Source organism: Cryptomeria japonica, chromosome 9, assembly GCF_030272615.1.
Source record: "Cryptomeria japonica chromosome 9, Sugi_1.0, whole genome shotgun sequence".
Classification (NCBI taxonomy): Eukaryota; Viridiplantae; Streptophyta; class Pinopsida; order Cupressales; family Cupressaceae; genus Cryptomeria; species Cryptomeria japonica.
In genome coordinates, this window is record NC_081413.1 from 472,897,580 (window position 1) to 472,917,794 (window position 20,215).

Below are 20,215 nucleotides of genomic sequence, written 5' to 3' on the forward strand. Positions count from 1 at the left end.
GATGTGCCCTTTGTGTGGTTGATTTGTGTTGTCTAGCTTTATCTTACTGGTAGGTTTGCTTGGTCCTTAGGTTGGTAACCGATAATCTCTCTTGGAGGTAAAAGGATTAAAGGATTTAGAAATCATTGATTCAGCCCCCCCTTCTCAGTGGCAGCTTGTGTTCAACACATCCATCACTTCATAATTCTATTGCTCCATCTAAGAATTTAGTTTGTATTCCATATTAGAATGAAATCTTCCCTTGACTGCCTACGCAATGAATTCCCATAATAATCGATTGATCATATCAAATGGCTAATGTTGAATATTGATCCATTCCCGTCGATTCCTTATGCTTAATCGCTGCATACTCATTCTTTGAGATGATTCTTTTTATTTTGAGCTTCCTCGACATATATTTAGTCAATAGTCAATCATATCATTCAGTTGATATACTATATCTCCCCATCGACTCTAATTTGCTTGCTCGTTTTTGAATAATAAGTTTAAATCTTTAATTAAAACTTATTCAATTGTATATTGACTCTTATTGTCCTCAAGTCTTGAATGGGGACATTACAATCTCCCCCTCTTGAATTTGCTTTTCCTCAAGCAAATTTCCTCCTCCTTGTCTTCTTTCTTGGATGAACCTACGCATAGATTAGTAGTACCAACATACAATAATATAAATCAAAGTAATGATAAATGTTAGAAAGATTACTACTTAGTTTCTATTGCATACATTGCAACTTGTAGGGACTAGCTTCCTTGAGCCATTTTGCTCAAACTTGAGAGCAACTTGTTGATGTGTTTTTTATGACAACGTCTAACACAGAATAAAGTTACCAACGGTCACCTTACTCTCTCTTGATCAAAGTTAGGCCGCATGCTAAGATTGCAAAAAAAGATCAAACGGCTAACTCCAAGGTTCCTTCTATGCACGGACGTGACTCAGTTGGTTAATGTGTTTACTTGTAATCCAAGGGGCCTTACGCATTCACGAAGAAGATTAAGCAATTATGCTGGTTCGAGGATTTGATGAGAATGATATGCCTCTGAAAGAACAATGTTTTTGAGACTTTTTGGATTCAAAATATACTTTAAGTAAATGGGAAAAGGGTTTATAGAGCTAAGTTGAGTCTAATCTAGTCCTAAGAACAAAGAGATGGGATCACTTGAGCAGAATCAAACCACACTCCGCTTTGCCAGCATAGCACAAAAACACGGAATTGGTGCAATCTTCCAAGGTTGTGTAATGGGTTTCAGATTACCAATGAATGCCGTAAACTTGAACAACATCCACCCAATAACCGAAGTTAGGTACACACATAAAGTAGGCTCAGACTAACCTTACAAAGTAAGCAACAATTAATTGCATACAAAAGGTATGAGCTCGGATTCTACAAGTAATCCTATCAAATCCAGTTCATTTAACAACTTGAAAACAAATCTAATCTAAATGAAAAGAGTGAGACCATGCAAGCTTCAAAACAATAGAAGAATACACCAACAATTGAACAATGTATTAAGTGACTGCTCAAAAACTCTTAGCAACAATCTCAGAAATCAATCTCTCCCCCCTCCACAAATGAGGGGGGTCACCCCTTTACATAGGCTTCATGCCTTGGCTACATTCAAAAACCCTAATTAGGGTTTTTACCTAAAAGCTCCACACATGGTGCAACAAGGTGGAAATCAACAATCAATACCCATTAAGCCCATATACAATTAATTCAAATGTGCCCCAAAATGGCCTCCATTCGTGCATTAAATGTACCACTTCATCAAGTTTGACCCTCATGCAATGAATATTCCCCATGCAAAATGCTCATGAATGCCCACCATTCCATGCGACGACAACATGTAGAAGGAATCCGTCATAAAACCATAAATGTGGCGGCTGCATGCAAAAGATACTTCATAAATTCGCCATGCATTGACCAATTCACCACTTGGTCAAAATATTCCGGCAATGAATGCGCCATCATACTGCCATGCGTTCAATAGATTCTTGCCATGCAAGTGGACCCTGCCATTGTATATCCGCTCCTACGCATCTAGAATTGGAGAGAGAAAATTTGATTAAAGAAATTTATTTTTTGAACCTTTTGAACTTTCTTGCCTTGGGGAATATTTTCCATCAATTTTGCACCTTTCCTACTTTTTTAGGAACTTTTCAAAAATAGGTTCTAGGAGAGAGAAAATTCTCTCACGAATCCAAATCCATCAATATTTTGAAATTTGGATGACTTATAATGCTTGAAAATGGATTTTTCAAAAATTTTCCCACGGGAAAATTTCTTGTTCAGTTCATCCTTGATTCCTTCCTTGCCTTAGAAATTTTATCTTCATTTCATCCTTAGGTGTGTGATTTCTTCCTTGCTTGGAATTCCGTTTTGAAGGAAGGAATTTCCAACACTTAGTCAAAATTTCACCTTTCCTGGAATTCTGTCCTGAAGGAAGGAATTTCCATCACTTAGCCAAATTTTCATCTTTCCTGGAATTCTGTCCTAAAGGAAGGAATTTGCATCACTTAGCCAAATTTTCATCTTTCCTAGAACTCTGCCATCATTTTGCCATGCGTTCAATAGATTCTTGCCATGCAAGTGGACCCTGCCATTGTATATCCGCTCCTGCACATTTGGAATTGGAGAGAGAAAATTTGATTCAAGAAATTTATTTTTTGAACCTTTTGAACTTTCTTCCTTGCCTTGGGGAAGATTTTCCATCAATTTTGCACCTTTCCTATTTTTTTAGGAACTTTTCAAAAATAGGGTCCAGGAGAGAAAATTCTCTCATGAATCGAAATCCATCAATATTTTGAAATTTGGATGATTTCTAATGCTTGATAATGAATTTTTAAGAAATTTTCCCAAGGGAAAATTTCTTGTTCAGTTCATCCGTGATTCCTTCCTTGCCTTAGAAATTTTATCTTCATTTCATCCTTGGGTGTGATTTCTTCCTTGCTTGGAATTCCATCCTGAAGGAAGGAATTTCCAACACTTAGTCAAATTTTCACCTTTCTTGGAATTTTGTCCTGAAGGAATTTCCATCACTTAGCCAAATTTTCATCTTTCCTGGAATTCTGTCGCGAAGGAAGAAATTTCCATCACTTAGCCAAATTTTCACCTTTCCTGGAAATATGTCCTAAAGGAAGGAATTTCCATCACTTAGCCAAATTTTCATCTTTCCTAGAATTCTGTCGCGAAGGAAGAAAATTCCATCACTTAGCCAAATTTTCATCTTTCTTGGAATTCTGCCATCATACTGCCATGCGTTCAATAGATTCTTGCCATGCAAGTGGACCCTGCCATTGTATATCCGCTCCTGCACATCTGGAATTGGAGAGAGAAAATTTGATTTAAGAAATTTATGTTTTGAAGCTTTTGAAATTTCCTCGCCTTGGGGAAGATTTTCCATCAATTTTGCACCTTTCCTATTTTTTTAGGAACTTTTCAAAAATAGGGTCTAGGAGAGAGAAAATTCTTTCACGAATCCAAATCCATCAATATTTTGAAATTTGGATGGCTTCTAATGCTTGAAAATGGATTTTTCAAAATTTTTCCCAAGGGAAAATTTCTTGTTCAGTTCATCCTTGATTCCTTCCTTGCCTTATAAATTTTATCTTCATTTCATCCTTGGGTGTGATTTCTTCCTTTCTTGGAATTTCGTCCTGAAGGAAGGAATTTCTAATACTTAGTCAAATTTTCACCTTTCTTGGAATTCTGTCCTGAAGGAAGGAATTTCTCTCACTTAGCCAAATTTTCATCTTTCCTGGAACTCTATCGTGAAGGAAGAAATTTCCATCACTTGGCCAAATTTTCACCTTTCTTGGAATTTTGTCGTAAAGGAAGGAATTTTTGTCACTTAGCCAAATTTTCATCTTTCCTAGAATTCTGTCATGAAGGAAGAAAATTCCATCACTTAGCCAAATTTTCATCTTTCTTGGAATTCTGTCCTGAAGGAAGGAATTTCCATCACTAAGCCAAATTTTCATCTTTCATGGGATTTTGTCGTGAAGGAAGAAATTTCCAACACTTAGTCAATTTTTTGAAATTTCCTATTTTTTAGGAACTTTCTAAAAAAAGAATTTCGGGTCTTCGAAGAGAGAGACTTCTCTCACGAATCCAGATCTGCAAAATTTCCTTAGCCAAATTTTCATCTCTCCTGGAATTCTGTCGTGAAGGAAGAAATTTCCATCACTTGGACAAACTTCCACGTTTCCTGGAATTCTGTCCCGAAGGAAGGAATTTCCATCACTTAGCCAAATTTTCATCTTTCATGGAATTCTGTCGTGAAGGAAGAAATTGCCAAATTTTCATCTTTCATGGAATTTTGTCATGAAGGAAGAAATTTCCAACACTTCGTCAATTTTTCAAAATTTCCTATTTTTTACGAACTTTATAAAAATAGAATTCTGGGTCTTGGAAGAGAGAGAGTTCTCTCATGAATCTAGATCTGCAAATTTTTTTGGAATTCTGACGGATTTTGATGCACAAAATAGGATTTTAAAATTTTTTACGAGAGGGGAATTTTCTGCTTTTTCTTTTCATTCCTAACCTCCAAATTCCCCTTTGCCTTGGAAAATTTCCACTCTTGGGCATGGAATTCACTTGGTGATGGATTTTACGTTGTTTTCACGAATTCCATGGCACATGGATTTTGGCACCCTCCAGACTCCTTGGGTGGAATTTTGACCTGGTCTTGGAGTTCCTTCATCTTTCATGAATTCTTGACTACTCAGTTATGGCGCCCCAACTGCTTTCTTGGGCAAAATTTTGACCTGGTCTTGGAGTTCCCTCATCTTTCATGAATTCTTGACTACTCAGTTATGGCACCCCAACTGCTTTCTTGGGCAGAATTTTGACCTACTCTTGGATTTTACGTAATTTCACGACACGTGGATTTTGGTGCCCTCTTGACTCCTTGGGCGAAATTTTGACCTGGTCTTGGATTTTACGTAATTTCACGAATTCCACGACACAAGGATTTTGGCGCCCTCCTGACCACTTGGGTGAAATTTTGACTTGGCCCTGGATTTTACGTAATTTCATGAATTCCAGGAGACATGGATTTTGACACCCTACCTGGGAACTGGGCGCCATTTCACAGTGGTCAAGGATTTTACATCCTTTTCATGAATTTCGAACCACAGATTAGGATGACATGGTTGGATTTTGAAGCGATTTTCCGGACAGGTGATTTTCAAGCTTTCCATTCCTGGACTAAATATCCCCACAGCCAAATTTTGATCACTCTGCCTGCTCTTTGACTTTCCGGATTTAGAAATGATCGTGTGCATATCTGGTCTTTAGTGTCAGCTTGCAAGGACCTGCCACAAGTAGACTTTCCAAAAATAGAAGCTTTTTCAAACTATCAACATTAGAGCAAACAGGACATAGGGACACTTTTTAAAAATAGTAAGTTTGATTTTTGGTGAAATGAAGACATTCCGAAAGGCAGTGAAATCTCTAAAAAATAGGAACTTTCTAAAATAGAAAGTTACTCAAAATTTGCTCAAATTTCACTGGGAGTTTCCTCAAAGGTTCCTGATTCCAGTGCAACATTCAATTTTTCAAAAACCCTAAAAGAAACCCCTAAAATCTAGGACTGAAAGATGAATTTCTAAAACTGACAAAACAAGCCTTAGACTTAACCAAAATTGCTCAAACGAAAAAGCAAACCTGATCAAATTAAACCTACTCACTTGCAGACTTGGAGGATTGACAAGATTGCTACCAGAAGACCCAACAAACAAAAGCCAAAAGACCGCGAGGGCCCAAAAAAAAGTAGCTGTCCCCATTTGCAATGGGGCGATGTGTGAAAACATCACAACAGGACTGGCTTCCTTGAGCCATTTTGTCCAAACTTGAGAGGTACTGGCTTCCTTGAGCCACAATTCCCTTACATTAGTTGACTTTATATTAGTCTTTGTTCATACTAGGAAGAAATGGGAACTTCCCTTGAGCCATTTCTACACCAAGCCTAAGAGACTTACTTGCTCTGCTTGGCAGCTCAGGTTAGCCTTTATGCCATTCTCATTCCCTTCCTGGGAAGAAATGGGAACGTATTTTGAGCCATTTCTACACCAAGCCTAAGAGTGGTTGTTCTCTACAACCCTCTTACTCTACTTGGTGGCTCATGTTTGCTGTCCACATTCTCACTTCCCTATCTGCTCTACTTGGTGGCTCCATACATAAGGAAGTCATACGGGAGAAAGGTATTGTACAGAGGGGTGACACCATATGTAAGAAATTTTTTTAGCCATATGACAAGAACACCAACATGTCGTACAAACAAGACTATAACCAAGCCTTATGTGGAACCAAATGTGTTGTGCCTACATCCTACAAGACCGTACAAAAGACAACCATATGGAAGATAGGAGGGTGGGAGAACCAGTACAAGATGAGTAGTGGGTGGTTGTACGTGAGCACCATCAACCCGTACATGAACATAACCATATGGACACGGGCACAGGTGGAAGCTGGTCTGTACATCCAAAGGATCAAGCTGTACAAAACCGTACATGAGGAGCATCAAACCCTGTGAGGAGTGTATCCAGATTTGGCTGTACATAAGGACAAGCCTAGGTCGTACGGGTCATCCATTGAACCGTACAGGCACATAGGTGTGTAGGTCGTACGTGACAAAGAGTAGACCGTATGTGTTTTGTTTCAAAGTGTACATAATTTGTATCAGACCGTACGTGATGCATATGAGGCCGTACTTGAAGTGAAGGGAGTCGTACGTGGTCAGAAGTATGTGGTAGGAGAAAAATCTCTATTTGCTAGCTTCATCAATGATGTTTTTGGCATCTTAAAAAATCGTGCGCTGCCCCCAAACCCCCACAAGGGGTGCTGCCTCTTGACCCCATTTGGGTCAATGCCCCAAAACCCCCATTTGATTTGGCAGATACTCTACAAGTTGGGTTGGCTAGTACAAGTCATTACCTACACTCTTGTCATTAGTCTTTCCAAATATTACTTGATGTTTACTTGTCATCTAGAAGACGACTTTTTCTTTTTGGGGGGTTGATGCAATTAGCATAAATTGCCTATTGTTATGTTTGATTGTATTTGTTATCCAACAATGTATTAATTGATTGTATTAAGTGGATTCACTCTTGGGCAGTTATTCATACCAATTGGTTGACGGTTGTGTACTTCTCGGCAACCATTGGGTCCTTTAAATATGTTGTCTATCACCAAGGAAGGTAGTATGGTATAGTCGGATCTATTGTAACCCTTGGCCGACCATCTTTGGTCTTCTTAAATGTAATAATTGCATGTGCGAATAAAGATATATTTTACTGCTGTGTCTGGTGTGCATTGTCATGTACATTATTATTTCTTGTATTTAATTTATTAGTTGTAGTGGTAAACATAGCACTCTGGTGATCTTTAGAGGAAATCAAACATATGGCTAGGAGGGTTTTTATTCTTAAAATCTTCTTGCTAGAAGGGTTTTCATCCTCAAACAATAGAAAAAGAGCTCATATTCATTCTCAAGAGAAGAAATTCATAAAATAAGAAAGCAACCCCTTTTTTCACTCATTTTTGGACATAGGGTTTAGCAACACTTTAATCATTCAATTATATCAACTTTTTAAATAATTAAATATAAATAGTCTTAATATAATAGTATATTTCTTTTTTTCTTTATCTTTTTCAATTATTTTTGGACCTATTCACTTATACAACACTTTAACTATTCACTTATATCAACCGTTTAAATAATTAAATATAAATAATCTGTTATAAAAATTATTTTTCCAAAACATAAATATAATTATTTAATTGTTCTATAAATTCCAAAAAGGAGACATGATAACCTCAAACACCTTTCTTTAGTGCACTCTGAATTTCCCAAACATATTGCTTGATATCTGATTTTTAACTTGACATTTCTAAAATTAAACCTGATGTTTTTCAAATCAAATCACACTTTCTTCACTTTTCCAAAATCAAATCTGATCTCTTTGAAAAAAGAATTTCACTCCATAATTTCTTACTTTTCTAAAATCAAATCTAATTAAATGTGATATTGTACTCTAAATTTTTATGTAAGATTCATGTTTCTCATTTCTATTTACAGTTCTTCGATAGTTATACAAAGAAACTTGTACTCCTAGATCCAGAATTGACGTTTATTGCCTATCAATCAATTAGACATATCTGAAATGCAAAAATCAATGAAAAGTCCCTATTGTGCTTCAAAACGTAAGGGTACATTTCCTTTACTGATCACAATTACATGGTGTTTCCTACTTGACAACACTTGAATATTGCAACATTTAATCAATGGACATTTCTATCTTGATTCTTGATTATGAAGTATACAAACGTTATCCAAGGAGAAATTTGCATTAAAAAAACTAGAGAAGCTGTGGATGGCATGATCCAAAAATTTAATATCTTAGAGCAAGTCCCCGTGCAGCTGCTTAGTTTATTTTGGGTAGCAGCCGCTGTTTAACTTGTTTAGGAATTATTTGTGGAGCTGGTGGCCTCATGAATGATTCCAACTTTCTGTTTATTTTTAGGAAGTCATCTTAAATTTGTATTAATAGCATTAATAACAATTTGTGCAGTTAAAAACTGAAAAAAATATTGGAGGCAAATATTAAAAAAGGGGGGAAAAAATTTGCATTTTTGGCAATGTGCAGTTGCTGCTTATTTTTGACCCCTCTTTCTCTTCACAGCTTATTTTCAATTTCTAAACAGTAGCTACTCCATTAAAATAAGGAAAGATTCAAAATTTACATGGAAACATTAAAGCTGCTCAAATCTAAGCAGAAAACACATTTAAGCAGCCACATGGGGACACTGGGTCAGTGAGAGAAAATAGTACCTTTTTCTTGGTCACATTGTCAATAAACGGATACACTATCTTCCATGCTGCCCAAAATAGGTACGGGACATGAATCATAAGAACCTTCCCAAGCCGCTCAGGATAAAAATTCTGTCAGAACGCAGTTATCTTACACTGTTAGAAGTTAGAACACAATAACTTCAACTTAATTGCACTCAGGAATTTTTTTATAGTGACTTGAAAGATAATGAAGCATGTTTTGAAGGCATGCAAATATGTCATAAAAGCTATGCATACCATTTTAAGAGTTTCAGACTGATGTTTTTATACTGCAATTTTAACTTGAAGCTGTATTTCTTTGTGTTAAGAAATTTTTAGATACTCGCCATCCAATATATCATACCATCATCAGGTCAAAGTCAAACACTGCCTAACACAACTTCGATAGATGAACAATGGCTGATCTTTAGCAAAACTTGGTCATGGCATTAAAGATTGGTAAGATCAATCTGGTCCTGAACATTATCTTGCTAGTCTCAAAAGAAACACAGTTTTCATTTTAGAGTATGGGGTTGGATGGAGAACAATTAATAAGTTTACATCAACTATTTGTTTGATACAAAAACATGAAATTGAAAAATTGTATCATTATTTAACACAAGGCTTCCCTGCACAGAGAAGCAGAAAGGAAAAGAAAACCAGAAAACAGTTGAAAAAAATGGTAAGCATTAAGGAATTTTAGAAAGATTAATAAAACATAAAGGTACTCGCCATGACTTACTTGCTTCACCTAATCTTCAATGGCCACTTCTGAATTGCAGAGGCTGGTTTACCAGCAGTTAGTGCCACTAGCATTTACACAATTCTATCAAGTTACAAATGTGATAAACATGAAACTAATCACATCGTCAATCTACAGTTGAAAAGTCATGGTCCTGAGAGTTGTTGAAATGAAATTATTAATTTATTTCAATGTTCATGAATGACTAAATAGATCAATGGGAATTACATGCAGTTACAAAAGAACCCTACATTCTGAAAAGATAACAGTACCAAACTGAAATAATGGGCATGTAAATATGCAAAAACGGCTAGAGGAAGTGGATGGTAGTTAAAACCCCAAAGCATATGATGGAATCAAAAATCCAAATAGCCATGTTAGAACTAAGTTACCGATTCGGGTACAGATTCGCGGATTCGACAAAAAAAAAAATTTCTTGGGTACGGGTACGGGTACAACCACACACACACACACACACACACACACACACATATATTATAAATATGTTAAAACATCAAGATTATATATATGTTTCGATGCTTAGGGTTTAGATGTTAAAAAAATATTAAAAAATGGTGTTTTTTGTATTTTTATGACCTGTGGGCCCCGTTTTTGGGAACCCACGGACCTTGGTTCTCCTGGGTCCGCCCGGGTCCTGCCCAGGTGGCTGGGTTCTCTGTGGGTCCTTTGTGGCAGGACCCACAGAGAACCCAGCCACCTGGGCAGGACCCGGGAGTAACCCAGGGAGAACCCTGGGAGAACCAGGACCGGGCAAGAACTAGGACCCAGACCCAGCCCATTTTGCCAAGAACTGGTATCTTAGTGTTAGAACTTACAATTAAGCATAAAGAAGAAGATGAATACAAGTAATGGAGACCAATTATAGAAACCAACACTATCATACATCTATAACAAAGCTCAAACCAGTTTAACCAACAAAAAAATCATCCACCCACCATGAATGGGGAATTGCAAAACCTTATAATGTCCAAAGCTGAGAGGACTGGGTGGGGAAATCCTAGGATGAAATAGGATAATCCCCTATAAACGTTCCTAACATCAAAGGTCAATAACTGAGAGAAAACTAGTATTGTATGTCTATCTCTGTAACTGAAAGTTGTAGGGAAAGAAAACTAGAATGCCCTCACTGCCAAAGCAAAGCAAATCAAATCCATGATGCCTAGAATGACACTAAAAGGACAAGGGTAGCAGTACACAAATGAGATGTTCGTCTCACTAATCTATCCCCATTTATGTATGAATCAACAATGTCAAGGTGCTCTACTCTCCCTATAACTGAAAGAGGTAATCCATTCAATAGTCCCAGGAATCTACTGTTAACTCTTCGCAGTTGAAAACTATACTGCAATCTCATTATAGAATGTTGTAATTAAAGCATTTATAATAGTGAAACTAATTTTGCCACAGCTATTCCGGCCAAGCAATCTAGGATTTCATAGCATGGGAGCATACAATCAACGATGTTATCTGTGTCTTGAAATTTGCCGTTGAAAAAGAAAATAGTAAATCACAAATTTGTAGAATGAATACAGAACATCATAATGGAGGAAATCATTACAGCCTAGAATGTACCTATGATCAATGATGAAATCATTAACTACATTCAAAATAAATGATCCGAAAATGAATCAGTATGTTGGTTTGAAGGACCAACAGCCTCACTAAGTGAGTTCCTTGAAGGCTTCCTAATGAACTAGAATTAAGACAAGGTTCACTTCCTAAGGAATATAATCAACAAACAGTTTAAAGGAGAAATTGAGGTGTAAGAGATGGACAAAGGCCATCTGGGTGATTTGGACACCCATGAGACTTCTCATTAGTTTAAAAAGAAGCATCTTTGACAGCTTCAACCACAAATGAACGTATCAGTATCAAACAGTATGCAGGCAACACATCTAACAGTAAGGCAGAGCTGCAGCCAAAAAGGAGGTAGGCATTCATAGTTTGACTATTAGGCTTCTAGGAAAGTGAACGCTTATTTTGGAAACACTCTTGTAACTGATTCAACTATATTATCCCTTTCAAACTTGGAGAAGGGGTTCCATTCAACTGTGTGGACTGTATTTTCGATAATTTTGCAACAGTCTAGTATATTTTTCTGGAGTTGAAATATAATTGGAAAGGCTAGATAATGGTAGAAATTGTCTTTAATGTATTTGGACATCAATTCATCTTGTATGGCGTCCATAAATGCATTTAAGTAGTAGTTAGCAAAGGAGAATTCTTGTGTAATTTCTTCATTATCATGCTACATGTGCTTTCTTACCACTATTCAAAACCTTCCTTAATACTGTTTTGCCCTTAACAACTTTATTTTAGGATGCTTAAGACGTTTTTATGCAGTTTCCTTTAAAGAATATCAAGTAGATTAGTCAAAGTCATTGATTGAGAATTGGAGACATTAGAGATTCATGTTGATAAGACAAGAAATAGAATATCCCACCTATTCATAGATTAGATTGTTACCAAGGCTGAGTGTTATTGTTTACTTTCATGTGGTTTTGTGTGAGGTGCTAGCAATTTTCATTTTTGCAGTCTTACACCCGTCACTAGATCAGGTAATGGAAAGAGAAAAAGTTATTTGGTTATTTTGCAACAAGAAATAGGTACAAGCAAGTGGAAACAACAACTTAGAAGCATGGACCTCAGAGAAAGTGGTGCAAAAACATTCCAATGGTAAGAAGACATTCAGCAACTTGAAAGAGGATGATGGTAACATCACTCAATCTATAGGAAAGCGTGCCAAAATAGAGAAAGCCTTGGAGGTGCTCATGGGGAAGCTTGAGTTGTCACAAAGATGAGAAAAGTAGAAGAGTGCAAAAAATTAAGGAAAAATTGGTAGGGATTCTTACAAATAGCTTTTGCTAGAATGCAGTTCACATGGAGAGAAATATCATGGATTAGGATATACTTATATAATATATAGGTGGACTGCACAGTCACATAAGGAGACCTATCTCGAGGATCTGACCTAGGAGCACTGGCTTGAGTTGGGCAAGAAAAAGGGTCCTTCAAATCAGAAAAAACAATATGAAACAAAATGGCAATTTAAAGCCCAAAGAAACGGGCAAATGGAAAGGTGAACATAATGCTATAAATAATGAAACAAGGAAACAAAAAACCATTGATGGCATTGTGATGTTAATGACCACATGAATAAAATTTGTTGGAAATGGCACCCTGAGTTGGCTCCCTAGAAAAACAAGAAAAGTAAGGAAGTTATGAATTCTTTACAAGGCAAAGAGATAGATTGTGATTCCAAAATGGATGAGAAGTTGGTTTGTACCTTAGTCCGTGAAGAGTAATGCTTGAACACTAATGAAGCTCTAGAGAAAAATGAATTCACAAGTCTTTTTTTATATCAGAATCTAAATTAGAAAAGTGAAGGTTGATGCATTCTTTTATTCTTGTTCTCAAGCAATGCGGATTTATAATGAGTTGGTAGATAAGTCGGACCATCCCAGTGATTGTTCATTGGGTTGGGTGAAACAAGGACTTGATATGGTTAATGGTGGTAACAAACCAATGCAGGTAAATTTTGCTATTAATAAGCATTTCATTGATGAAGTCATTGTGGATGTTGTGACTCTTGATGTTTGTGGTATAGTATTTGGAAGCCTTACATGCATGTGAGAGATGCAATCTTCTCAAGCAGAGCCAAATAATATAGATTTCTAAAATGGGGCAAGCATTACATCATTAAATCCTACAAAGATAGATCCGAACTCTCCTTAACTAGCACTATTCAAGCCAAGAGATTGATAAATGGTAGTGGGAAGTTTATTTTGCTTCCTTTAAGAGATTAAAAATGTTGTCTGTATTTTTGAACAAAAATTTTGAAGGCGTTTTTAAAGACGTTTTTGGAATACGTCTTTTGTTGGTTATTGTCACGTCTTGGAGCACGAAGTTCACCTTCTTTCCACATTGCAAAACACGTTTTGTATGTCCTCCATTAATGAGTGTTTGAAGTCAAGCATACCTCTCCTTCTAAGCTGTTTTTGGTGGAAGGGTTTAAAGATAAAACCGATTTGGTTTGCTGGTTGCGATTATAACATGGTGGCTTTCTTACCTATTTAAAGAGCATTTCGGTTTCTTTCTAAGTCTATTTGCTTTGATCAAGGGCATTCTTCAAGCAAGGTATGTGATTTTCAGTTTTTCTTTTGTTTTTCTTTTTCACTTTTGCTTTGTATATATCTTGTTCTTGTTTCGATTCGGGTTTGTGAGAGTTCTTTCCATTTTACCCAAATCCCGAATGCAATTTGGAGATTGTAATGCTTTTCCCTTTATATTATTTCCATCTACTTGCATTCGAAGTAAGTTGAGAAGTTGGTTTTTCCCCTTTGGTAGAAAAGACATAACACTCTTTTGCCAAACTTGCAAGATAAAAAAAGTTGTTTTAAGAGCCTACCCATTCAAAATCGAGTTTATAAATCTGATTACAAGTTAAGTTCTTCGCATTTCACATGTGGTCAAAATGAGGTTATTCTTCCAAATTCCATTCATAGTCATTCATGGTTACTATCCTTGGTCATAAACTTCATTTCCCTCATGTCAAAACTCCATTTTTTACCATTTATTGTGCATTCACTCACTTTTCCCATTCAAGTTGTAATATCCCGGATTTTTTTTTTTTTAAGACCAATAAGAATCATCAACCAACATATACGCGTTAAGGTTAGAAAGCATAAACTCAAAGCTTGCTGAAAAAGCAATCCTTCCACTTTTTGATCACCAAGTGCCCAGTGTGGGAAGGTGAGAGCATACAGTGAAGAGGGGATCGTTAGATCACAAATCTGCTGAACTGATAAAGTAAATACAATATTGGGCAGCAAGCCAGCTCCTTCCACTTATCCAGCGGGAAAGCAAGGGACTTGGCAATGAACCAGCCAAGAGAACCATACAACAAACACAAATCACTCAACTGCAGTATTTCAGCGGGAGGACTGAATTACAAATACTCAACTTGAGCGCTTATGCAGCGGGAGGACCATTACAACCAGTCATCACTCAACCGCTTATGCAGCGGGAGGACTGAATTACAATTTAATTGATGTAGGCGACAAGCCAGCCTCTTCCACTTTTCAGCGGGATGAGAGATTACAAGCCAGAATGGTTTAGTAGTAGTACTACTTAACCTTACAATAACAGAGGGAGTGAGAGTAGAAGAATAATGTTGAACATAAAAGATAATAAGCATGAAACTTGGCTAACATCAAAACTATAGGCTGGAAATGCATAACCAGAAGCCTATAAACCTAGTAAATCACTCATATCTCTCTCAATACTCACCCAATTCACCCAAAATCAAGCCCAAACAAACACTAGACCAGTAGAGATGAAGACAAACCAGAAGTACGCTATCAAAACACCCTCATTTATTTGGCATGCATCCCAATGCACCTTTTAAAACCCACGCCTAACGAGATAATTTCGATTTGCAATATTAAATTCCATACTCAATGCAAGGTGCTAAAAACTTACAGTATGAATCACCAGTAGCAGGAAGGATGAATGAGCCGGTACTCAGAATGACCAAACACTCAAGCAGAGAGGTGTGATAAAAAATGTGCTTCAGCCACAGGTAAACCAATAGCTCCAAAAATCGCTCCAAACACCAAAAGGCCTAAGATATGCACTGAAAGTATGGTAGATTACAGCACATAGCTAGGTACTATATTTCAAGTATGAAACTGGAAAGCACTAGGGAGCCGCACTCCGAAGCCTCAAAGTTCTGACGCCAAACCAACAACATAACAATGCAAATTTTCAAGATGTCCAGAATGAGAGCCCAAGGCTCATATTTATAACTCCACGCCTTCCCAAATGCAAATGCAAATGGTGCCAACTTCTCTCAAATTCAATTTCATTTCACCTTATGTCTCCCCACTCACTTGGCGCCCACTTACCTTTCCTAGGTAAGTTCGAACTTCCTCATGGGGGCGTCATTTTTACAATAAAAAACATTAGGCCAAAGATGTTTTAATCCTCTAAATGGCCACCACAAATTCGCCCTTTGACTTAGGAGATAATCAAATGAATATTACTTAATTAATTTTTCCCTAAGTCATCTCCACAATTAATCAGTAACTGCAAATATTTAAATATTAAACCTTTGACAAGGATATAATATTTAATTAAATTACTTATGACTCCCATACTGATCATTTAACAAAAACCAGGATGAAATGAAGTGAAGAAGACCAAAGAATTGCTGCAAGACCAGAACCCTATCCACTGCCAAAAATAGAAATACTCCATATTGCCACTTACTAAAAATAGTAAGTCATGAACTACTGCTTCGAAAAAGAATGATCTTCGCACCTAGTGACAGAGCATGGAAAGCTCAGTAGGATAGTATCATCAAAACAACCAACCCCTAACTTACTAAAAATAGTAAGTTCTCGCCTCATCAATGGTTGAAACCCTAATTCTTCATTCCACATAGCCTACGGGTCTCAGGAAAAGGCCAATGGACCACTGAAAGTATATCATCGAGAAGGGGACATTACACAAGTCTACTTGCAGTCGGGATTTAAAAACCCGATTGCAGTTATGTCTTTCCACAAGTTTTTTCCTTTTTTATACTTGCAATATGTCTCCCAAGATCCAAAATTGGTCAAAAGCTCAGTCTTTAAAACCTCTTGTCTACCCATCCTCCATTTTCAAAAGCTTTAGGGTTAGAGTTGATTTTTTCCCCTTTCAAGAAGATCATATGGCTCTTTCAACAGATCGTGATGTTGCATTAACACTTCTGGATTTTCATCACAGTATTACAAGTTCGTGTTCAATGATTGATTTGCCAACATCATCTTCCTAAAAGAAAATGAAGTATAAATACCACAAGTATCAGACTGAGATCTCTCCTTCTCAAGTCTCTTCTTCATTGGATGAGAGAAAAGATAAAGAGATTGGGCACGTGGATATGTTAGACTTTCTCAAGAGGGTTAAAAATCCCGTGGACCATAGCATGCAATGCTTGCTGGATAGTCATCTTCATCTTGCTTCTTCCTTTCCAGTGTCTGCCCTAGAGCCAGAATTCGTTCTTGCTTGTGCTGCTCACTTTGATCAGGAAACCAGAACTATTAGAGATGATGAGGGTGAGGAAGTTATCCATCTTGATGCTGAAACAATTGAAAAGATTTTCAAAATACCTATAGCTCCTGTTTATGTAGAAATTTCAAAGGAAAGTGCAAACAAAATACTACATGAAGAGGGAGAAGGAATGTAAGCGTCATATCAACAAGTGGATTCAGGAACCTAGAACTTGTCTTACTTGGTGGGCTAAGTTGTTTCGTTGTAATTTTAAAGAGGAGATTGTGTTGGTGTTGAAAATAAGCCACACCCAGACCGACGATGGACTGGTCCAAGAGGGGCCAGTAGCTCTGTGGTAGAGCACTCCAGCAGCGTATGGAAGGTCCTAGGTTTGAGTCCTAGCTGGTCCATGTCTCAACATGGTATCAGAGCCAGGTCCAGGCTAGGAGCCCCAAGCACACGAGAGGTGTGGCTTAAGGGGGGGTGTTGGTGTTGAAAATAAGCCACACCCGGACCAACGATGGACTGGTCCAAGAGGGGCCAGTAGCTCAGTGGTAGAGCACTCCAGCAACGTATGGAAGGTCCTAGGTTCAAGTCCTAGCTGGTCCATGTCTCAACAGATTGGTGATACAATTACCCTTTTGAGCAAAATCATGGGTTTACAACATTCAAATGTCTTTGAACCATGGATGTACCAGTTCATTGCACTCATCAAACAATCCCAACACATCTTTTGGGGTGAAATCATTAGTGATGTTGTGTGAGCATCTTGCCAGAGTTCCCACCACTTTGACGTTCTACATGAATTCATACTTGGTGTATATAGCAGCATCACTCAGACACTTTCTCGGTCTTTCTACCAGGGGTGATCGCTTGCTTGTGCCTGTGTAGGATTACTATGATCAGCTACCTTTGAGACCTAGTAAATTGCATTACAGGAGAGTCTGAGACGCTTTCTATGGCCACTACATGTGTCTATTTGACAAAACATTGAAGAACAAATGAGTGTTTGATGCTGCATGGGAGAAAGTAAATGAGTATTGGTGTCTTTTCCTTCAATTCCCAACATTTACTTATTTGAGAGTTGGATGCTATAGTGGGCAGCCATACATGCTTCCAAGATATCCAACCGACAAAATCATTCTTATGGAATTGGGAAGACAACTCATGGCAGTTCATGCACAGCAATCAGTTGGACATAAGTCTGGGATGGGAATATCTTCTAACAACCCATTGCAGATTGTTCAATATTCTCTTATGACATCCAAGAAGGCCAGAGCAATGGAGACTGAGATGCAGGAGATCAAACTCAAAAGGTTCAAACCGAGAGCAGATTTTGATTACACGGGCATGAAGGAAAGGATTAAAAGATCCTTTATCCATGTGCATCGCATAGAGGATATTTGGATTGATCTTCGCGCAGAAGAGGAGATCTGTAGGATGGACTATTGTAGGCTCACACTTGAGCAGATTGTTGATTTGAACCTTGCTAGCATTCCTGATGGAATGGTTGATGATGGGAATGTACTTGATTCCGAGTATGTTCAAAAAAGAGTCGATGAAGCACCACTTCCATCCATTCAATGGTCACATAAGGAATGCACTTCCATTCTTGATAGATTTCCGCGCGTCTTAGCTAACACCAATGCTTGGCTCAAAAGCAATGGTGTTAGGCTCATCAAAATCAAGATTGGAAAAGAAGATGATACTACAAGGCCTATCGGACGCAAGTCTGAAATTAGAGTTGATAACAAGGAAGGTGCTTCTTCTTCTACTACAAGGATCAACTTGAGAGTCAGTAGAGCAATGGTGATTCCTCCCGAAGAAGTGGCAGTGAAAGGGAAAGAAAAACCACAACCTCATATTCATGTCATTGATCTTGAAGATCCAAAAGAAGAGCAACAAGAAGATGATGCTCCTAGGTCTACAACTTCAGAGTCACCTCACGAAGTTCCTCCTCAAATCCCTTTGGATTTGCCTATGTCTCCGTTTGACACAAATGTGGATTCTTTTTCAACCGTCCACATTGATCCTGTTCCATAAAGTATGAATGCAGAGAGTGTCATTTCAATTTCAGCAATGAAACCATCTCTTGATCACACACAGGAGGATTTGCTGAATATCTTTGAGGATAACCCTACCCATGTCTCTTTGCCTGGCTTGTCATTATCGGAGATTGATACTTCTACTTCCAGTTTTGACAAATTCGTGTTGCAGGCATCACAACTCCAGTGACTGAACGAGCCATGGTTGTTGTTCAGATAGAAACCTCTCCCAAGCTGACCACTATAGTTCAGACAAAAATTGTTTCTTCCCCACCTCCAACTGCTTCTGAGGCAAATTTGTAATGTCCCCTTCTCCGCAGTGATAAGTTCAATGGTCCATTGGCCTATTCCAGAGACCTGTAGGCTATTTGGAAAGGAGAATTAGGGTTTTCCAACTTTTGTGGAGTTCTACACGAGCTTTTTAGGGTTTACCAGGAGGGAACTCTTCAATTTTGTCTATGGTTTTCTTCTGGGTTTTTTATGAGCTCCATGGTGGCATAACATGCATTTGATTCTTTGGTGAAGTGAGAACTTACTATTTTTAGTAAGTTAGGGTTTGGTTGTTTGGATGATGCTATCTTACTGAGCTTTCCAAGCTCTTTCTGTGGGTGCGAAGATCATATTTTTCGGAGGAGTATTTCATGACTTACTATTTTTAGTAAGTGGCAGTATTGAGCAATTCTATTTTTAGCAGTTTAGACAGGGTCCTCATCCTATAGCAGTTTAGTGGTCTTCATTGCTCAACTTCATCCTGGATTTTGTTGATAATCAGTATTGGAGTCGCAAGTGATTTAATTAAAATTATTTCCTTATCCTAAGGTTTAATATTTAATTATTTTATTACTGATTAATGTTATATTGGGCGACTTAGGAAAAGACGTATTTATATCTGATATCAATGTTATATTTTCCTTAGTTAGGCATTGAAAATTGGAGAATACATTAACTTATTGTTGAAGACTTAGGCAAGTTCGAACTTGCTTAATTATTGGGTAAACTGCAACTTGGGCGCCCACCTTGGGAAATGAAATGAAATGTCATTTGGACGCCATATGTTAGTGAAATGAAATGAAATTTGGTGAGGTGAATTTGAGAGCATTAACATTTGAATTTCAGAGGGAAAAAACTATAAATACAAGTGCTTGGCCTCCCATTGGACATCTTATGAAATAGCATTGTTATGCTACCGGTTTGGCAATTGAAAATCTGAGCTTCGAAGTGTGGCTTCCTAGCTAAGTCTTAGTTTTGTACTTGGAAGATAGTACTTAGTTGTGTTCCCATAATTCCAGTGCTGTCCATGAGTGTTCTGCAAATTGTGGAGAGTTTTGTGTGGATTTTGGAGTGCTTCCTTGTTGCTGGTCACAGAGTTGCTGAAACCATATTTTGCTCATACCTCTTGACCAAGTGATTGCATTGTTAGTAGTATCGGCTCTTTGGAAGCGTATTGGGAAGACAAGCATTCTCCTATCTTGGTCTGGCTTTTGGTGGTCATCACAATTTTGGGTTGCAAATCGAAGTTTGCTGCTGTAGCACCATTTTCAGACTT

At 37.7% G+C, this 20,215-nt stretch overlaps 1 protein-coding gene across 2 annotated transcripts in view; it reads right to left on the bottom strand.

Moving 5' to 3' along the window:
- The window catches only part of LOC131075952 (uncharacterized), a 239,990-nt gene that overhangs the window by 43,723 nt on the left and 176,052 nt on the right, over window positions 1-20,215 (bottom strand). For both annotated transcript variants that reach the window (XM_059211023.1, XM_058012940.2), the window contains one exon: window positions 8,830-8,940. In XM_059211023.1, coding sequence (XP_059067006.1) covers window positions 8,830-8,940 — 111 coding nt within the window. The remainder of the gene's footprint in view (window positions 1-8,829; window positions 8,941-20,215) is intronic.